This window comes from Pelobates fuscus, chromosome 3 (assembly GCF_036172605.1).
Source record: "Pelobates fuscus isolate aPelFus1 chromosome 3, aPelFus1.pri, whole genome shotgun sequence".
NCBI lineage: Eukaryota > Metazoa > Chordata > Amphibia > Anura > Pelobatidae > Pelobates > Pelobates fuscus.
The window spans coordinates 390,852,213-390,874,212 of record NC_086319.1 but is presented as its reverse complement, the minus strand read 5'-3'; the positions used below and the strand labels follow the sequence as shown (position 1 = coordinate 390,874,212).

The following is a 22,000-nucleotide window of genomic DNA, read 5'->3' as shown; positions in this document are numbered from 1 at the left end:
CGTCAGAATAAAAAAATCTGTCTACATATTGTGTGAATGATTCTAAAATGGTTCACCAGACTTTTGGATATATTGAATAATAACCACATCTGCATGTCAATTACTAAAAGTTGTTGTTGTTGTTTTTGTAGAGAAAGGGCCATGACTTAAGCCAAGCATGTACCTAACCCTTTTTTTTTTTTACAGACAATTTGTAGTCATTTTTTTTTATTTTTTTTATAACTTTATATTGCTTTACAACTGTGCCAGAGTTTTGACTCGTTTTTAAATATATGAAATATGCTTTCTGAAATATTTTTTTAAAATATCAGAACCATCTTAAAATATATTAACACATCACATAGACAGAATATTAAGCTCTTGTAATTCATGGGAAGTTGTTTATCAATACAACATAAGGCTTCCAAGTGATATATCCCGTATCCCCCAAAATTAATGTGTTCTTAAATAACCCAGATAAGGACCAAAACTAGAATTGCATAATTGAACCATATTATTAGTTTGGGTTAGATAGGTTCCTTGAGTTTTGCACATTATGTAATTTGGGAAGTTTGATGTTCATATTTCACTTTTTTTTAATGATTCTACTTCTAGACCAGGGTGGTATTATTGATAATTGCAATGTCTGGTTGAAACACCGATACTTTCAGGTACTCGCATACACAACTCTACATTGATATGTGTATATATTTTTATACACAGTCTGTGCTTGATCAGTTGAGTTCACTACTACTTGGATGAATGTTCAACTGATTTGAAATAAATTAAGATGCTCATTTTTTTCAGTTGGTTTGTGTTGAATGGCATAGGATTCTTTAACTGGGACAAGTTGTTAAACAGAATAGATGGGCTTCAGGATTGGGGATTTTTTATCACTGGAAGACCTCAGGGTGAGTCAGTAGGATCCTTTCAATATAGTTCTCCATCTCCTCTTGCTTGTCCTGGTCATCATCGTAGTAGTCATCCCTCCGTGGAATAGGGGGTTTGTAGTAATATCGTGGAGGATATTGGAAGGCCCTTGGTCGAATGTAGTTGTTGAATGAGGAGGGACGGGTGCGATAACGGCGAGGGACTGGATTCATAACACTATTCCAATCTGAATCTTGCACCTTGTTCCAACTTGGCTCTTGCATCTTATTCCACTTTGATTCTTGGACTTTATTCCAGTTTGAATCTGGAACTTTATTCCAGTTTGAATCGGAAGCCTTATTCCATTTTGAATCTGAGACCTTATTCCAGTTTGAATCTGGAACCTTATTCCAGTTTGAATCTGGAACCTTATTCCAGTTTGAATCTGGACCCTTATTCCAGTTTGAATCGGAAACCTTATTCCAGTTTGAATCAGAAACCTTATTCCAGTTTGAATCTGGAACCTTTTTCCAATTTGAATCTGGAACCTTTTTCCAGTTTGAATCTGGAACCTTATTCCAGTTTGAATCGGAAACCTTATTCCAGTTTGAATCGGAAACCTTATTCCAGTTTGAATCGGAAACCTTATTCCAGTTTGAATCTGGAACCTTATTCCAGTTTGAATCTGGAATGTTATTCCAACTTTGCTGGGGAACCTTTTTCCAGGATGGTGATTTTGCCCTATTCCAGGATGGCTCATAAACTTTTTTCCAGGATGCTTGTTGCATCTTTTTCCAGTTGTAGTCTGGTACTTTCCACACAGGTTCTGACACTTTATTCCACATTGGCTGTTGATCCAGTCTCCTTCTTGGGTAGTAGACAGGTTTAGGGGTGTCAGACCAGGATTGTGGAGGTGTCCTTGTCCTATCCTTCCTCCTTGGTAGATATTCTCGGGCCTTCTTCTTTTTCATTTTCCTTCTCTTCCTCCTCTCCACATCATTAATTATATCAACAACATCGTCAGCTGGGAGGTGCAAGCGGGTAGACAACTCAATTAGATTATCGATGGTTTGGGGGTCTACTTCATCTATGTCATCCTCTGTTGATCTCTTGTCCTGAATATTCTCACCTTCTTCATCCTCAAAGAGAGGTCTTTGACCACCAATAAAGTCCCCTCCTTGGTAATCTTCATCCTGTTCTTCTTCCTTTTCTTCTCCTTCTTCCTCTTGCTGTTCTCCTTCATTTTCTCCTCCATTCAGAATATACTGTAGCAAGAGGTCTTGGGCAACCCCAGCCAATTTTTCACCCTCTTTATCTTCTTCCCACATTCTAGGAGTGTGTGGAAGAGGTTTTTGAGAGTTTCTCTTTTCCTCCTCTTTTGATTCATCAAGTCCCAGAAGTTCCCTCAATTCCTCCAAATCCTCATTATCTGGGATGGTGTCCTGAGAAGGTTCCTGCTCTCTTTTAGGCGGTGGTTCAAAACTCTCCAACTCCTGTAACAGTGATTTCACACTCTCCAGGTCTTCTCCATTTTCTAAGTGCTCATCCTCACTCTTTACTTCCTCATTCTCATGGCTTTGAGTTTTGCTCTGTATGCTCTCTGTCACTTTTTCATTTGCCCCTTCCTCTTTTATAGGCGTTTCATGTTCTGAGGGCTTTCTGTCCTCCAGTGTAGAAGAATCTTGTTCTTCACCCCCTTCATTGAGCGCTTGTAGAAGTACAGCTGCAAGAGCTTTGGGGCTAATATCTTTAAAAAGTTCATCTCCATCATCTGATTCAGACCGAGACTGCACCTGATTTGTAGAGATATCAGCTGCATCTTCTCTCTTCTCTAGTTGATTGTGAGAAAGAGGAGCTTCTTGGTGAACCTCAAGTTTAGAGGAATGAACTGGATCATTAGCAGAGTTTTGATGTGTCATCTGATGTCTGTGCTCCTCACCTAAAGGAACGGCATGAAGGAAAATGGAATGTAGGAGGTTTAGGGAAAGGATAAGGAGGAAAGGGGGAGCACGGAGCATTTCTGGATGATAAAAAGAGGGAAGAAGGAGAATGAAAAATGGATGACGCAGACACATATTGAAACAATATAAAGCAAATGAACGAGTAAGTGAGTTGACAATAAAATGTATTGTTTTGCAAAGGAAGTATGATAATAACAAAAAAAAAATCCAAAGACAAAATAAAAAGATAGGGATGGTGATTGTAGAGGATGAGAAGGAGATGAGGATCAAGGAAGAAAGAGAGAGAGAAAAAAAGGTATTTATTCGTTGTTAAAATCATTCCAGCATCATGGGTTATAATTTTTACAGTTGAGACCTGCCTCTTCTTGGAAATGTGTATAGAGAGCTTGACTGGGGGTGGGTTATTGAAGGGGAGGGGAACCCAGACAGAGAGCGAGTGAGAGGAACAGAAAATGTGCCTGTGTGCGTGGGAGTACGGAGGAGGAAAAAGAAAGGAGAACTGAGGAACTCCCAATGAGGGAATCCTGCAGGTCTCCCCCCAACTCAACCCCTTCCTTCCAGCAAGTCTTTACCAAATCTTCATCACGACCCAGTATGAGATCCTGCAGTCCCAACCTGGTGCACTTCCTGGTTTAAAATTCTGCTGTTCGCTCGTGAATCTTTATATCCTCCTTATACAAGGAAACCCCTATTATAGATACTGGTTTGAAAACTGCAGTTCAGTAATATTACTCTTCAAAGAACAATGTTCACATATCTATGAACATGCAGATGTCACGCTGCCTGTCTGACTTGGTTTAATGACATAGCACTGTCTGACAATCTGGGATTCCCTGTTAGATCTACATCCCCCTTCCATTGTCTCCAATCCTCTTAACTCTTGGTCTTATGTCCAACATATGTACACTCAGATGCTTATGGTATGTCACTGCAAATAACTGCAGACAGACAGACATAGATAGATATATAGATAAATAGATAGATAGATAGACAGACAGACAGATATTTCTTTGTTGCTGAGTATCTGCACGTGATTAGCGATGTCCAGAACGTGCTACATTTTTAAGACATTCTATCTGCAATATGTTCCTGTTTCTATAGGAACCTGGCATACCAATACAGGAGACCCCCTTGCTCCACCCTTTCCATCTTTTCTAATTTTCCCTTCCCCCACCTTGGCTTTATACGAGGATGCTGCATCAGACACTGCAGAGGGAGCTGTGTGTGGGAGGCTACACACCCCCTCCTCTTGGTGGAAAGGGATCCCCCTCTCTTACTCTCCATGGGGTTGCCCTGCTGCATTAAAAGGGAGGGGGTCAAAATACTATTCTCTTTTATCTGTAATTTACTCAAATTTCAACACAATAATCTTTAACCCTGTGCTGCCCATGTCCGCTAAAAAATGATTCTATGACTACACTCGGTGCTGTCTGAATATCCACCCAGTGCTACTGTTTACACTAGAGACGTATTCCCTACTGTAACGAACACCTATCCTCTGTACACAGCTGCATTGATTCCACCATCATTCTGACCAGCTGTCCTTTCACTAGGGTTAAATATCCAGTATAATTCCATTAACCCTTTCAGCTATTTCCATCCTCCCGTGATCTAGATAATATCCAATAATAAGCTCTTTAACCCTTTCCACACTTTGAATTCAACTGCTGTCTATATACTACCTTGACTTAACTCTTTTTTTCACTTTCTCACCTGTGGTATGGTCCATCTAACAGAAGATGTCTCCCTTCAATCTCGTCCACAATTTTCATGAACTTGCTGTCTATTTAACTCTTTCCACTTTTTCCGTTCATCAGCGGTGCATATGTTTTTTTTTTTAGCTCTCTATTAAACCCTTCCTGCTCTTTCCATTCACTAGCAGCCATTATAACAGAGGCAGGCAACCTTCGGCACTCCAGATGTTGTGGACTACCTCTCCCACAATGCACTGACAGCCATGAGCATCGGGTGATCTGTAGTGCACAACATCTGGAGTGCCGAAGGTTGCCTGCCCCTGCTCTATAATCTTCTGCCTCTCGCTTTAACCCTTTCTGATCTTTCTATTCGCCTGCAGCGTATAAACAGGTGTGAATCTCTATTTAGCCCTTTCCACGCTTTCCATTCACTTGCAGTCTCTATACATGTTTGTCTCCCTTTAACCCTTAATGCTCTTTGCATTTACTTGCAGTCTATATAGCGGTCTGCCTTGTGCTTTAACCCTTTCCCTCTCTTTCTATTCAGCTTTGGTCTCTATATTAACCCTTTCCTCTTTTCCCATTCACTTACAGGAGATGCTCTGAGCTGGCTCTCTTGTTACACCTCTCCTATTTTTCATTCATCTTTAGTCTTTGTCCTAAAATAGCTCCTTTTACCCCGTAAACCTGCAGTTTATTTATGTGTAGAGTGTTTATTTTTAATTGTCCGCTGTCTTTGTCCCTATTCCCAGTGCCCTGTTTTTGTCCTCTTTTGCATTGTCCACATCGCTCTATCGATGTAAGTAATCTCCCTCCTCTTACTAAGCTTTTTTTTATTTTGATTTTTTTAAAACAAAACATATCGTTCACTGCTTTCTGTTAAATTACTTTAGTTCTCTTTATATCGCGATCATTTTTCCTCTATATTTTTTGTCACTTCGTGATGCTGGCAAAACAAGAATACTTTAATTTGGACATTTTTAATCTCAGAAATTCCCAATGCCAAGTCGTAAATGTGTCAATGTAGAATTCCGGCAGTAAACCTGCCCTCCCCACATTAATCCACTTTTATAGAATCGAATAGGTGCTCAATAAATGTTTATGGTCATGCTGTGTTTAACCCATTGCAAATGCAAGTGTGAGTAAAAACTTTAGCGAAACCAGGGGTGTACGATTATGTACGTCTGTGTATTTATATAAATGTATATATATATGAGGAGAAAGGAGGGGGCTGAGTTCCACGATGTTTTCAATATAATGAGATGTGTCACTTCTTGCGTCATTGTATCTTTTCATTCATTAGCGACATTTAAAGCCCTCTGGTCTGATTAAGGGTCCGCGTCACTCGCGTAAGAAATAAATGGGCAATTTGATTTGGTGGAGACACAGACCGAATATTAAATTATTGTCTGAAAGTATGGACATCGTCATTCCATTCAGAATCCTAAACATCTGTTTCCTCCTTACGCCTTTACCTTTTAACTCATTAAATTACGTTAAATGTGCTGTAGTATCTTCAAGTGGTAGCGGGTTTTTCCTCTTATCCCCTCCACAAATTATGCAGGTGTAATATTAATTTAGTTCTAAATATCACTTATTATTTTCTTTTAATTTGAGTGGTCCTTTGATTAATGAATTAATGTGTCTGTTTATAAGAGTGTTTTGCCAGAGAGAATACAAATTGGCTAGCTTTTATATATTTTTTTTTTGTACGTTTTCCATTTATTCCCAGTTTTAGTCAATAAAACCCAACTGGGATTTTGTTAGAATGTGATCAAGAATGAATCTCACAGTTTGTTCTGAGATTTGATTCATTATGATCTCTGTAGTCACCAGCCAAATAAGGACTTGCCAAAAAAGCTTGCGTTTCCCTCGCTCCGAAAAAGCAACGCACTCGCTGACAATAAATCATTAATACAGAAGTTACATCTCATTTCAAAACTCACTCATTTAAATAGCTATGTGAGCCTTCAAATAAAGCACCACTATAATAGTCAGCGAGGCTATTTCACGCACAATAAAAATGTAAAAGTCAGAGCCACAGAGATATAACAAGTGCATTACATGAAGCGCTGCGCTCCACTATCCAAATTCAGAATGCCTTACTGTTAATTAACCCTTCCCAGAATTTAGACTCTTATATATATTTTTGTTCATAGTTCTTACATTACTTTAATTTTCTTTTCTTCAAACAGGAACATGTATATATAATGGATACATTAAATGAGTCTTTGAAACATGAATATAAGTAGGTATAATACATATAACCCTCACACCTATATATAGCAAAAACTATTTATATTTTGTTATATGTATATATGCATTTTTTATTTATATATATATATATATGTATTGTATCCTTAGTTACACAAACATATACAGTTGCAGACAGGTGGGGGAGATCACAAAACATTTCAATCTACATCATGCATCTTACTGTACATAGAGAATTGTGCCAAAAGCATTTGTTGCCAAGATATAGGTAAATCAAGTTTTGCACTAATATGATTTTTAAGTTAAACATGAAATGTGTGGTACTATGCAACATTCTAATGATGTCTTTAAACACAATAATAGGAGGGTCACTATGCAGCTAATATTACATTGTACAGTGTGATGTCCATGCAGAGATATTAAAGGGACCTGTGGGGTATTTTTAGAAGCCCTCACTGCCCACCAATAATCAATTTAAATCCCCCCAAATCCCCATGGGGATGTCTCACTTGTTCTGTGCAGTCTCTGAGTGCTGTGTCTGTCTCTCAGTGCAGTCTCTGGGTGCTGAGTCTGTCTCTCTCTCTCCCTCTCTCTCAGCTCTCTCCCACTGTTGTTGCCTCTGAAGCAGTTTTCAGCACCAGGGACAGCGGCGGCCGCTTTAAATACCCACCCAGCCCCTCTTATCACGTGCTGATCACCATCACGCCCGGACCCGCCCTCTCTGACGTCAATGTTCATTCATAAGAATCCTGCCCTGGCTGGAGGTGAGGGGGAGCGGGGCTGCGCATGCGCGGAGCCAACCTGCTGGGAGTGAATGGGGAGGGAAGGAGGGAGGGTGAATGGAAGGGAGAGGGGAAAAAAACATGAATGAGTCAATGGAGAATAGAAAAAAAAAAATCATGAATGAATGTTCCAGATTTACTCCAGGCTGCAGGAAGCTGGTGATTGGCTGCTGCAGAGCCAGACACATATGTGAGCTGTATAACAATGTATGTATGTACGTGATGGTATGGGGATAGATAGATACATAGCTAGATAACGTGATATTGTATCTATTCTAAAGGGCATGTAAATGGCAAAACCAACAAACATGTACACATAGAGAAAATACATAAACATACATTGAAATACACACACACATAGAGAATATACATACACATACAGTGACACACACACACACATATAGAAAATACATAAACATACAGTGAAATACACACACACATAGAGAATATACATACACATACCGTGACACACACACAGAAAAGACATAAACATACAGTGAAATACACAAACACATAGAGAATAGACATACACATACAGTGAAATACACAAACACATAGAGAATAGACATACACATACAGTGACATACACACACACGCACACAGAAAATACATAAACATACAGCGAAATACACAAACACATAGAGAATAGACATACACACAGTGACACACACAGAACAGACATAAACATACAGTAAAATACACAAACACAAAGAGAATAAACATACACACAGTGACACACACACACACACACACAGAGACACAAACACACAGAACAAACATAACATACAGTGACACACACACATAGAGAAGAGACATACACATACAGTGACACACACACACATAGAGAACAGACATAAACATACAGTGACATAAAATGCCAAATGAATGTATGGAATAATTTAAATACACCTGTTGTACAACATTCCTTATTATGTGACCTTAACTCTAACACTGTATTTGTTTGTCAATCTTCTGTGTCTTATTTAAGACTGAATTCTCTCACCTTTCATTTACCTCTGATATATCTTTCTCTGTCTCTTTCCTTGTCCTCATCAGGTGCCCACTTTTTGGTTTAGGCTGTCAATCTTCTCTCCTTATCCCCTATCATCTTATCTCCTGTGTCCATCCTTTCTGTCCCCCAACTGTTAGCTGTCTGTAAAGGCATGTTTCTCTCTTCTCTCTCTCTCTCTCTCTCTCTCTCTCTCTCTCTCTCTCTCTCTCTCTCTCTCTCTCTCTCTCTAACTATGTTTTTAAATAGAAAATAAAACAGACATATTACAGATTGACATATAGACAGACACATCATAGACAGACAGACATACATATCATAGATAGACAGACAGACAGCCAGCTAGATAGTGAGAGATAGATTGATAGAGATAGATAGATAGATAGATAGATAGACTAACTGACAGTTTGATTATAGGTATGCAGACATGGAAGATTGCACACACACATATATATACATTTTAGGGACCCAGTGTATGAATCACTACTCTCCTCCCTCCCCCCTCCTCGTTTCTTTCCTTCTCTCCCTCTCTCTCTCTGATTGTCATTTGCAGATGAGAGGAAGAGAAACTGGCTGGTGACGTCACTATTTGCGTCTATCTCCAGTGGAGAAGCAGGCCTGGGAATGACAGATAGTGAAAGGGGTGAGGGAGGAGAGCAAGGACAAATACCTATTATGTTGTTGATGGTTCCATGTAATCAGTTCTGGGTCACTGTGCTGGAATGGAGGGGAGATGATTGTTTTAGATGGTAGTGACACACTGCTAGACACCCTTTGTAACTTTTCTGTAAAGAAAACGAATTCATTCCTCTTTATCCCTAACCCCTCTTCTTCACCTCCTTTCTTTATCACTCCTCAGCTGATATCAATTTATGCCAATTATCCCCCATTCTTATCACCTTCCTTTATCTCTTGCCTATTAATCATCTCTTTGTTTATTTACCCTTTGTTTCAAATCCATATCTCAGAAATCTTTCCATCTTTCTCCCTCTGCCTCCATTTCTCATTCCCGTCCTCCTCCCTTGTTTAGTCTCCGGTGGATGAGTCATATATTTCATCTCCTTTTCATAGTGCACATTTCCTTTTCTTGCTTTAGTCCATTCACCTTCCCATTTATCATCTACACCTCACCCCTTAGCCAACTCATCCTTATCACTGATACCATCTTTCTCCTTCACCCTCTATTCTCATTTTATCCATTAATCCCCTTTCCCCCAGTCCTATTTCACCATTACTTCTTCCCAAATTTCCATTCCTTACCTTGCTCATTCATTCTTTTCCCCTTTCCCCCCTTCTTTCACTCACTCACTCATTCCATGCCATTTCTTTGTCCTCTTAACTCACTCTTGTTTAACCAGTGGAAAGCTTTTTTTGCCTCCATTCTAACACCTATACTGCAATATCTATTCTTTCATTCATCCATTTCCCCTCATCACTTCTGGCTTTAAAGACTTTTATTATTTCTCCTTGTTGCTGCCTTCCTTTTTACATCCTTTCTCCTTAATTCTTACCACCTCTGTACTCCCTTCTTTCTTTTAATCACACCAACTCTCATTCATTCTCACCCACTTTTTTTTTTTTTTTTTTTTTACCATCCATTACTATAGATGACAGTTATCTCTCTCCAGGTGCTATTATCTCTTCAGTCTGGGAGTGAGATGGGAGGGGTAACACATTTGGTAAGTCCTTGTCACGAAGGTAAGAGGGAACATGTGATACATTATATATTTTTTTCAACATTTTCACTGCCTGTTATCTTGCTCACTTAACTAGTCTTTTGATGTACCAATCTGCCAAACGTAAATCCACTTAACCTCTTCGTCTTTTGAAGACTTGCAGTGCATAGCAACACCTAGAGTCTTTTTCCATTTTTAGCCATTTTCTGCCCCAGACTCGTTTAAGTCATTCCATGATTCCCGTGGCACCAGAGGTAATGTGCCTGGCCCCTTTAGCTCCGTTAAATCTCCATCTGAAATAGTCACGGATGAGACAGTTGACACATTAACCCTTTGTAGTTCATTATTTAACAAATCCTCTCTTGCAGAACATTTCCCTTATTAGACCATATATAGACAAAGTATCACTCATTTAACCATTCTGTTACCACGGTCACAGAGCTGAATTCACTAAAATATCCACTTTCCCATTACAGCTCTACAGAGCATCACTTCCCAACATTATTTTATTTCTCAGTAACATCTCAGGCTCTTCCTTGCTTAGACATTTCGAAAATTGACATTCTAACCTCTTTTCTGCCATAATCTATTGTTCTCATGATTTATTTCCTCTTACCAACAACTTTCTTAGAATCACTTTTTTTTTTAACCATTTTCTTGCGGATTCCACCTGAACATGTTTTCCTATCTCCTTCCTGAATCCCTTTATTAGAAGAAATTACTCCACTCCTTCATTCAAATATACCTTCTGGAGATGTCATTTCACTTCAACACTGGCAGATCATTTTGGGGATCAGATTTTTTTACCCCTTTCATGACCAAGCTATTCTGAGTTAAACACCTTAAGCCCCCGTAAAAAAATACAGTATATCCACATCAGTCCATAAACCCACCCAATTGCCAGACCCTTTCTCGATACCACTATATTGAAAACTTCCCTGAAAGATTTCATTTGGGCAGCCATCTCTTAAACTATATTTTTTTATAATCACTTTCTTAACCCTTTCACTGTTAGATCCCTTCTGACCACGATCCTTTTAACCCCCTATGTCACAGAACATTTCCGTTCCGTGACAGATTCCAGCAGAGTATGAATGTCTTTGTCCTCTTACTGACAGATCTTTTCTGAGCAACACTAATTTAACCCCTTCACTGACAGATCCTTTCTAATTCCTTTACTCCTCTTACCAGCACATCATTTCAGAATCAAAGAATTTTAACTCCTTCTCTAACATATACTTTTTGACAACAATCCATTTAACCCTCCAGTAGTTCCTTTTTGTAGCATCAATCCTTTAACCCCTTTACCACTAGATTCCACAGATGCTAATTCCCATAATAAACAAAGATCCAGTGTTAGCATTATCCTTTTAACCCCGTCATGTGCTGATCCCTTTTGGGTATGATTCCTTTAACCTCCTTCTTTACAGACAGATGTTTTCTGAGCATCACTTTTTTTAACCCATTTCACTGAGATGAGTACAGGATTCCTTTAACCCCTTACAAACATTTTTTGTAATCTTCACTTTTTAACCCCTTTACTGACATCTAATACAACGTTTATTCCCTTAGCCCCTTTACTAACCTCTTACTGACAGACCTGTTCTTAGCATTTCACCCTTAACCCTTTGTTGACCTTTATAAGTATAATGAGTATGTTTCAACTAATCTCTAAACAGCCACATGCTTTCATACTATCACTCTCGTTGTTATATCTGTTTTGCTCCCAGATTCCTTCTGAACAATGGCTATTTAACCCTATATATGTATATATGTATCTCCCATGTAAGAATCATACGTGTAACCCTTTTACTGTGACATACATTTTTGATTATATATTTCTCACATGCATCATTCCTAACACGATTATTTACAGAACCTTTTTATCCTTCGGTACCTTAATAGATTCTCAAAGAATGAATTCTGCACAACAGCTATTTAACCCTATATATCACATGTGAGCATCACACTAAGCCTCACACCTGTAACCCTTTTACTGTTGAGTCTATTAGAACCCTGTGACATCCATTTTTGATGATAGAATTCTTACATGCATCATTCCCAACACCGTTATTTACAAGACCTTTTAGGTTCCTTAATAGGTTCTCAAAGAATTCACTCTGGACTACTCTCCCCTACACTCTTTCCCAACAGATTCCCTTTTAGGATCCCTCATATAAATCCTTTTCAGAAAGATTGATTCTTATTACTAATCTTTTAACCCCTAGAGACCCTTAGCCCCTTAACCTCCTCTATAACACATCTCTTTTGAGCATGTTCCTTTTCTAACAGATCTCTTCGAAGATTCACTTGATGATCTCCTTTTCATACGAGGGGACAGTAAAACTTTATCCCTTTAGCTCCATTTTTGCCCAAAACTTGTAAGATATTTCTCCCTTGCATTTTTCCTGCCAAAGGACTTCAGAGCAGGATTCTTCTTTAATGTAATCTACCACCATATTAACCCCTCCTACCCATGATAATGGCATGCAGGTGTCACTTCTTTAGCGCCTGTCATTGCCGATAAATATGTCACCTTCAATCCTTCTACAGAAATCGTCAGATTATCGAGCAGTTATTATTTATTTATTTATTTATAAAATATTTTACCAGGAAAGATACATTGAGATTTCTCTCGTTTTCAAGTTAACCCCTTCCCCACCATAGTATTCCATATATCTGTCCTCCTCTCACTCCAAGCAGACTACCCTTCTCCTTAACCCTTAGATGATATAAAGCAGTAAGCTAAGATATAGTTAACCTCATCAATGCCATAGGGGAGAAACATCAATGTGGCACGTAGACTCCTCATCATCATTTTAATGTTTCCTTGAAGAAACCTTTGAAGTGCATCATTTAAATGACCTTTTCCCGTCACATATCTGAAAAGCTCCTGTAAATCCGAGACGATTTATATTCCTTTATCCCTTATCCTGCCAGAGATATACATCTCATTTCACCTTAACCTGAGATTCATTATTTAACCCCTTTTATTAGCACCTTTGCAGGGCATTGCTCCATTTCCCAAATACTTTCTGGGCATCTGACGCTTATCTCACCCTCACCAGACACACATCATTTTTGTTTATCACTCTTTGGAGAGTCAGAAGGATTTTGACTATTAACCCTATACATGTCAGGCACATTGATCATTTAAGTGCATTCAATTTAAATAATGAATTTACTGACATTCAGAGCATTAACCATTTTGTGTCATCTCTTAAGGCTTATCCGTGTTAAACCCCAAAATCTGTTAAACCCCAAAACCCCAAGATCTAAATCTGTACTTTTTCGGACCGTTTACATATACTTTATACAAAATGTTTGCTGTGTTAGTTGTGACTATCTGTGTGTATATCTGTTTGTCGCAGTGCGGCACTGTTGTTGCAGTGTGTGGGTGTGTTGCCGCAGTTTGTGCCTGTGTGGGTAGGGGGTGCCTAATTCTGTGTGTGTAGTTTGTATTGCTTGTTATTGTACCTTTTGTTTAATGTTATTTTTGTGTTAATTGTGTTGAGCAGAATTTGCACCAGAAGTGTGTAACCAGTCCTGTTTTGTGCGATTTGTTGTGTATTGCATTTCCAGTGTATTCACCATGTGTTGTATAGCACACTTGGCTTGTGCAATGATTGTGTATATTTGTCACAGTGTGTTGTTTCTAAGTTCATTATCTATCATCACAATACAATCTGTTTTTTATATAGTCACATTAAATATAGTTGTTGTTTCACGGTGTTGTGTATTCACAATAAGTGCTTAATTATACTGCGAGTTGTTTCGAGTGTGGTGTGGAGTGACGTAACTGTTTCATTGTATATGGATGGTATTAGTTTCATGGCTTGTTGTTTAGTCACAATGTATGTTGTGTTCCATTATAATGCTATGATTTGTATAGATAGCATCGTTTTCTATAGATTTTGTGTTGTCCCATTGCATATTGTAAATCACACTCTACATATCGTTTTTTTTTAATTGTCATTAAGTCTTGTAGAGCCTCAGATTATATTGTATAAACATTTCTTGTGCAAGTGTTGTGTATGTTTAGCCTTATTTGAGCATGTGTTGTGTAGACACAAAGTGTAAACAATTCTGTGTAATTGCTGTGCACATAAAGCCGCAGTTTTGTAAGGTGTTGTGTAGTTATTGTGTGTGTGTTGGCTATAATGACAATTTTTTTGTAATTGTGGTATATTTGCAGCTGCAGGTTTTTGCTGAATTGTGTAGTCAGTGTGTTGTGTATAAAGACACTCCTGTGTAAATGTTGTGAATGTATAGTCTTAGTTTCTTGATGTGATCTTTAAAACACATTTAAGGTTATTCATCAAAACCTCAGAATTTTTGTGAATTAAATCCAAATGGAAAAACTGTGACAATGAGGAAATTGTAGAATTTTTCCAGATCAGCTGTTTTTTTTGTTTTTTTTTCCATTCTGATTTATTTTGTAAAAATCCAGAGTTTTAGGGCTATGTATTTGTTGTGTGTGTGTGTAGCCTCAGTTTCATGTACAATGTGTGTTGTACAAGTATACAATAAACAAGTATAGTATATGATTATCCATATTCACCATACACTGGCATGTGTTGTGTAGTTGTTGTCACTATTCTATGAGTACTATAGTGACAACAAATAGTACCAATAAATAATTTGTGTAGTTGCACTCTCAGTATAGTTACAGTGTGTTATTATTATTATTATTATGATATTTATATAGCGCCGTCAAATTCCGCAGCGCTTTACAATGGGTGGACGAACAGACATGTAGTTGTAACCAGACAAGTTGGACACACAGGAACAGAGGGGTTGAGGGCCCTGCTCAATGAGCTTACATGCTAGAGGGAGTGGGGTAACTAGTCACAGTTTATGTTGTGTAGTTGCCAGATGTGTAACTAGAAACCACGGGGCCCTGGTGTGAAAATAGCCCTGGGGTCCCCCCCATACATCTACCTCCCATCCCATAAGTCCCCACCCACATACGTCCCCGCCCCCCACACATGTAGACAAACAGATACACATGCAGACACACACATAGCTTGTTGCATAATTGGAAGTGCTTCAAGCTGTTTTTTTTTTTTTTGCCTTCTTTTGGATTAACAGCAAAAAAACAAATGTGAGGAAGGCTGACGCAAGTCTCTTTTCAGCTATGTAACTATGTAACTATGTAGGTGTAGGAAATTACCTTTAATTACCATTTTCTCTTGTGTTTGTCACCTTATGTGTCTGTAGCTGTCACGACCCCTGGTGCTTGTATCGGCCCGGCCGCGTCTGGTCAGAGTGGTCACGCTGTAAAGGGGAATAACTTACCTGGATTGTGGCAGATTGCCACTCGATCCTCATCCCCGATGGTATGGACGCTGGCTGGTGCGGTCCCAAAATTTATAATAATAAACCTATTGCCGTTAACAAAAATGGCGCCTACGTGCATGTGGTGTCACATCATCGTACACACACACACACATACACACAGAGACCCATACAAACAGACATACATACAGACACACATAGATACAAACACACAGACATGTAGAGACACACACACATACAGACATACAGACAGACACACAGACATACACACACACATACAGACAGAAACACATGCACTAACAGTCACACACACACACACACACACACACACACACTCATATACATGCACTCACAGACATATACACCCATACACTCACACACACACACTCAGACACAGACACACACACACATACACTCAAAGACACACACACTCTCAGACACACACACATATACTCACAAACACACACACACACACACACTCACAAACACACACTCACACAGACACACATATACACTCACAGACACACACACATACACTCACACACACACACACATTCAGACACACACACATACACTCACAGACACACACAAATTATTCCTATTTTTTACATTTAAAAATGTCCACCCAGCCCCCCTACCTGGAGAGCTGGCTTGGATCTGTCCCTGGGGCCGAGTGGGGCTTCAGCGCGGGGGGCGCCTTTGTCAGAGTTGCACCTGGGGTAGTTGCCGGTCAGTTCTTCTGGCATCCTGGTGCTCATCAGCCAAGCATGTGGCTTCCGTAAGGGGTCTTTGGTCCCGGACCCACTTTCTGACATCAGGGGACAAGTGTTTATAAAACTGTTCTAATAACATCAACTGTACTACCTCCTCCAGGGTAGTGACCTGGCAGCTGTTGATCTAGTTAATGGCAAGCGATATGCCATCTCTGCATAAAAGTATTTTTCTCCCTTTCGCGGCTCGCAAAACCGCCGACGGTAAGCCTCTGGTGTTATGGCATACCAGACAAGCACAAAGAGTCTCCTTCACCAGGTCATAGTTCCATGTGTAAAGTGCGTTGTCACTCAGAATCCTGTAGATACCCATCGATATCTCCTTCATTCTCTACAAAGGGTTTAAATGCAGCAAACAAAATTTTCTTTTATCCTCCAGACCGCTAGAGGAGCCGCCATGGCTTGCCCTAAATGCTGGAGTTTGACCAGCTGAAATTAATGATGCCTTTCTGCCTGCAGGATAGCAGTCATCTTTACCATAGTAGCCTAAACAATTTCTGCAAATGTGTTGGGTCCATATCATTCCAGTCTGGTCCTCGGCTCTCATTGGAATTCTGTCTCCACAGAGGAGATAGTTGATGCGGTGCCGGCTTGATTCCCCTCCATGAGCTTGGTGACTAATGTAGCCTTGGACTTGTTGCTGGCAACCTGGCCTCTCACTTCCAGCAGGTCTTTAAGGGTACCTTAGCCACCTCAGCCACTCTTAGAGCCTCTCCATTCACTTCTATGGAGCAAATCAGCTAGAGTGATTAATAACAAAGATGAATAAATGCTGCTTTACCCTTCATCAAGTCTCTGCCTGGGCTTGATGAAGGGTAAAACAAGTACAGCATTTATTCAGCAGCTTGAAAGTTTATATACACACACATTCCCAAAAGGAAGTCATCGAGGTACACAATGTAATCGCACCCTGGTGGTGTTAATCAACAGCCATATAATTTAATTAACTACTCGACACCAAGGTGCATATACAAAAACAACATAAAACCAAATGTTCTCCACATGATATCCACCAGTGTCATACATCCCTAGAGAGCTCTGCTTCCGAGAGGAAAACTATTGAAAAAGTGCTTGGATTGGAGGTGTCTAGCCCGAGAAATCACTGAATAAAGTCTGACTGCGACCATTCCCCGATCTGGCACAGAGTTCCACATTGTTTGATGATAAGTCCAAGTCATCCATAATGACTTCATGTAGCTTTAGAGAAGGGAGCTCCCACAAGTCCATGGTGTCATTAGATACCTCATTACCTCCCCAATCTCCCCCCCAAACAGCACTCTGGTTGATGGTGAAGGGACCAAGTGATACCCAATTGAAATTTTACCAGACCACAACATATTTCTTGTCTGGAAACCTGTTCCAGGGTGATTTAGGGAATCTCCCGCCAATCGCTCTGTGCCTAGCATAAACCTAGATAGCTTACCAGAGCCCCTGGAGCTAGATGGACAGTACAACTAGGTGCTCTGGATGTCCTGCAGAGTAAGGGCACTGGGTGGAGGGGTTAATAAATGACTTTATTCTGTTTGGGAAGAGATTGGTCTAGAGACCTGCACCAGTTATCATAGTGACCAGATCAATCTGTCACATATTGTATGTTGAGGATTAGCTATTCCATTATAGTTATAGTGTGTGTTGTCTGGTCATAGCATATGTTGTGGTGATACATAGTTATAGTGTGTATAATACATATAGAGTGTGTTGTCAGTCACAGTCATATTGTGTAATTGCAGTTTCAGTATAATAGCTGTGTGTTGTCTAGTTACAGTGTATGTTGTGTATTTACAGTCTCAGTATAATTGCAGAATGTTATCCAGTCACTGTGTATTTTGTGTAGAGGCAATCTTAGTATAAGTATAGTGTGTCTTTTAGTTACAATATATATTTTGTACTTGTTATCTCAGGGTAGTTATAGTGTGTGTTGGGTGGTCATAGAGTATGTTGTGCCGATGTACTCTCAGCACTGTTACAGTGTGTGTATGAGTGTGAATTTTAAGATTTTGTTTAGTTACAATTCACACTTTCAGTGTTTGCTGTGTAGTTACAGTTTCGGTACAGTTACTATGTGTAGTTGCAATCTAAGTGTAATTACAATGTTTGTTGTCTAGTCACAATGTGTGTTGTGTAGTTGTATCAGAATAATGATATTGCGTGATGTATAGTGTCAGTGTGTGTTGTATTGTTGTAGTCTCAGTACAGCTAGTGTGTGTTGTGCAGTTGCACTATTAATATAATGTTTTCTAGTCTCTAGTCTAGTGTATTTTGTGTAAATGTTAGTATAGTTATTGTGTGCATCGTCTAGTCACAATGTCAGCTGTTTAGCTGCCGTCTCATCACAGGTACATTGTGTGAGTTTGTTTTTTTCAGTCACAGTGAATGTTGTGTAGTTGTGGCATATGTTGTGTAGGTTCAGTCTCAGTATAGATAAAGCATGTGTTGTGTATTTGCAGCTTTAGTGTAATTAGTGTGTGTTGTCTAGTCACAGTGTATGTTGTGTAGTGGAGGACTCAGTGTATTTACAGTGCATGTTGTGTAGTTACACTATAAGTAAATCCAGAGTGTATTTTGTATTGTTGCAGTTTATAGTGTGTATTGTGTAGTCTCTAGTCACAGTGTATGTTGTGTAGTTGCAGGATCAGTATAGCTATTGTGTGTATTGTCTATTCACAATATTTGTGGTATAGATGCAGTAATAGTATCGCTAGAGCACGTACTGTCTAGTGTGTATTGTGCGTTTCCACTCAGTGAATTTTTGTGCTTTGTCACATTGTGTATTTGCACTCCCAACGCACATTTATAAAGCACAGTGGAGATGTGTCAGAGTCAGATAATTAACACTGTATAATATGAGAGTAACAAGCATGTAATGATCAGATAATGTGTGTCATCTTCGTGTGTCATTAATACGCAATGTGTGCAAAGAACTGTGAAATTGTTTTTGGTTTATATATACTCCTTTTCACCCGAATATGCGTGCGTATAAAACAGCGTGTGTATGACAGTAAGAAAAGGCAAAAATGCAGAGAGACACAGGCGAGCAAGCAGACAGACAGACAGACAGAAACCAAGAAAAACGGACAGGTAGGCAGAGAGAACGATAGAGTTATATTTAAATTATATTGCATTTATTTTTATGTCTTTTTTTTAAATGTAAGGGACTGTAAGGTGATGATAAGAAAAATATGTATATAACAAAAACAGTAAGCTAAATAATTACATTCAAATAGCGCGTTAAAATACCCATGGGTCATCTGCGATGATGTATATATTCATTGCAATTTTCATTTCATTGTACTGATTAATCATAAGCTCTTGTGGCTAATGTTGAACTTTATCTATCTTTGAGCCGATTTATTCCCTAAACAGTCAAATTGACACATTCACATACTGCGTTAAAGAAAAGAAGTAAATACACACACAATCAACACACAAACACATTCCTGCCTAATCCACACAGTGATTAAACTCTCCTCGGACTTCGAGTGACTCACACTGCACTGCAGAGAGGTCCCTGCGTCACCAGGAGACGGATGGGGGTAGGGGGGGACACAGACAAAGGCAAGAGGGAGACACCCACATCTAAATGTTTATTTCAATCAGTGAGATTCTGTATTTATCATCGTTTGAGCATGTAATTACAGCTTAGAATAAAAAAAAAATGCACATCTTGCACATGCAAAATATAATCTATCCCTTTTCTGGCAACACATTATTGTTGAAAGCAATGCAGCACAAAGGGGAAATGTGGTCATTTTGAGGTTTATCTATTGATGATATGGTTAGATTGATGGGGTTCACTTTGCACATCAAAACCGATTTTAAAAGATAGTATCTGCCAAATGTCACATTCAGTTCAATATCCTACCTTCATAGGAAATTATTTGGCACCCAGTATTCTGCTTCTCCAATGTCTCTGACTTGGGGCTCTTCCCTGCATTCACCACTCTTTTTGTGAAATATAATTTCATATAATCTATTCTTTCTTCCAACCGTCATCTCATTGCATGCCATTCTAACCTTAGCACACACCACTTGGACCTCAGCACACAACACTCAAACCTTAGCACACACCAATCAAACCTTATTGCACACCACTCTAACCTTAGCACACAGAACTCTAAAATCCTAGCATGCACTACTCTAACCTTAACATACTTCATTTTAACCTTAGCATACACCACTTTAACGCTCCCCACTCTAACCTTAGATCACACCACTCTATCCTTAGTGTACACTACTTGAACCTTAGCGCGTGCCACTGGAACCTTGGGTGAACACCACTCTAACTTTAGCATACGTCAATCCAACCTTATGGCACGCCACTCTAATCTTACCAAATTCCACTCTAAGATTAGTGCACACCACTCTAACTTTAGGGTACAACACTCTATCCTTAGCACACACCATTTTATCCTTAGCATACACCACTTTAACCTTAACACTCCCCACTCTAACCTTAGATCACACCACTCTATCCTTAGTGTACACTACTTGAACCTTAGCGCATGCCGCTGGATCCTTGGGTGCACACCACTCTAACTTTAGCACACGTCAATCAAACCTTATGGCACACCACTCTAATCTTACCAAATTCCACTCTAAGATTAGTGCAAACCACTCTAACTTTAGGGCTCAACACTCTAATCTAAGCATACACCACACACCACTCTAATTCTGGAGCACACCACTCAAACTTTAGCACACACAACTGGAACCTTATCACACACCACTCTAATTTTACCACACTTTTCTCTAACCATACCTCATACCACTCTAGCATTACCACACACCACCACTCCATCCTTAACATACACCACTCTAACCTCAGCACACACCACTCTTACAGAGACATCCTGTAACATCAGAGTGTGATTTCTCCCCAAGACATCTCACTAAGCTGACAGCTCACTATGGGCATTACAGTAACCGTAGAACAATTGTGTATGTCTACTGTTCTAGACCAGTCTTTCCCTATCAAGTTCCTAAGGTATATCAACAGTTGAGGTTTCATCTGCATCCCTAATGGAAGAGATCAGTGAGTTTTTTTAAACCCCTGACTATTTCTGAGTATATTTAAGAGTGACATATATTTCTAGACAGCGCTCTCACCTCGTGCTGTGGCATCTTGTTGTAGAAATCTCTCCCTTGTTACCTGTTATGGGTATCACTCTGACCTTGGATCATGGCATCTAGAGACACACTGTACCCTTCAGACTATGAACTCTTGGGTCTTCCATGCAACATTTTATTATCGACTTTGTCTAATAACGATGGCTTCAAGTCTTGTCTTCAGATGTTTTCAAGTAATACATTATCCCTTTGTGTCCACATTTCCCCTTCCCAATTTATCAGTTATAACCTTTGTTATGTTTTAAGTTCTGAAATCCAATAAAATAATTCATCATTACGAAAATGCTGGGTGCCACCTTTCTTCACCCATCTATTCACTTGTGATCATGCTTCAAAGGAATAATGTTTCCATGCAAATGTGGTCATAGAATAACGGACAGAAGTTCTTAGTGAAGCAGTGAGGCACCATGGCTTTTTCATGCCGTGGGTGACAATGCAGTGAAGCTTTCAGGAGATGTTTTCGGTTCTGTCTAACCTGAGAGCTTTGTGCTGTTCTGATGTGCATTTCCTTTTGCATTTGTTTATAGTGCTATCACGAGCTTTGAAGTGTCTGGTCTTTCTTATTGCACTGCAATAGTATAAGTTGTTTGTTTTGTGCGTGAGAATGGGAGGAAGTATGC

At 39.4% G+C, this 22,000-nt stretch overlaps 1 protein-coding gene across 1 annotated transcript; it reads right to left on the bottom strand.

The window, feature by feature from the left end:
• Nucleotides 1–238: 238 nt before the first annotated feature.
• Nucleotides 239–7,347, bottom strand: VGF (VGF nerve growth factor inducible). Its single transcript, XM_063449673.1, has 2 exons — nt 7,228–7,347; nt 239–2,869 (listed from the first exon to the last, which is right to left on the bottom strand). The coding sequence occupies exon 2, from the start codon at nt 2,865–2,867 to the stop codon at nt 873–875; it is 1,995 nt and encodes a 664-aa protein (XP_063305743.1). The 5' UTR covers nt 2,868–2,869; nt 7,228–7,347; the 3' UTR covers nt 239–872.
• Nucleotides 7,348–22,000: the final 14,653 nt, after the last annotated feature.

What these genes read in the sequence shown, in the direction of transcription:
- VGF (XM_063449673.1), bottom strand. Translation starts at nt 2,867, where the DNA reads ATGCTCCGTGCTCCCCCTTTCCTCCTTATCCTTTCCCTAAACCTCCTA.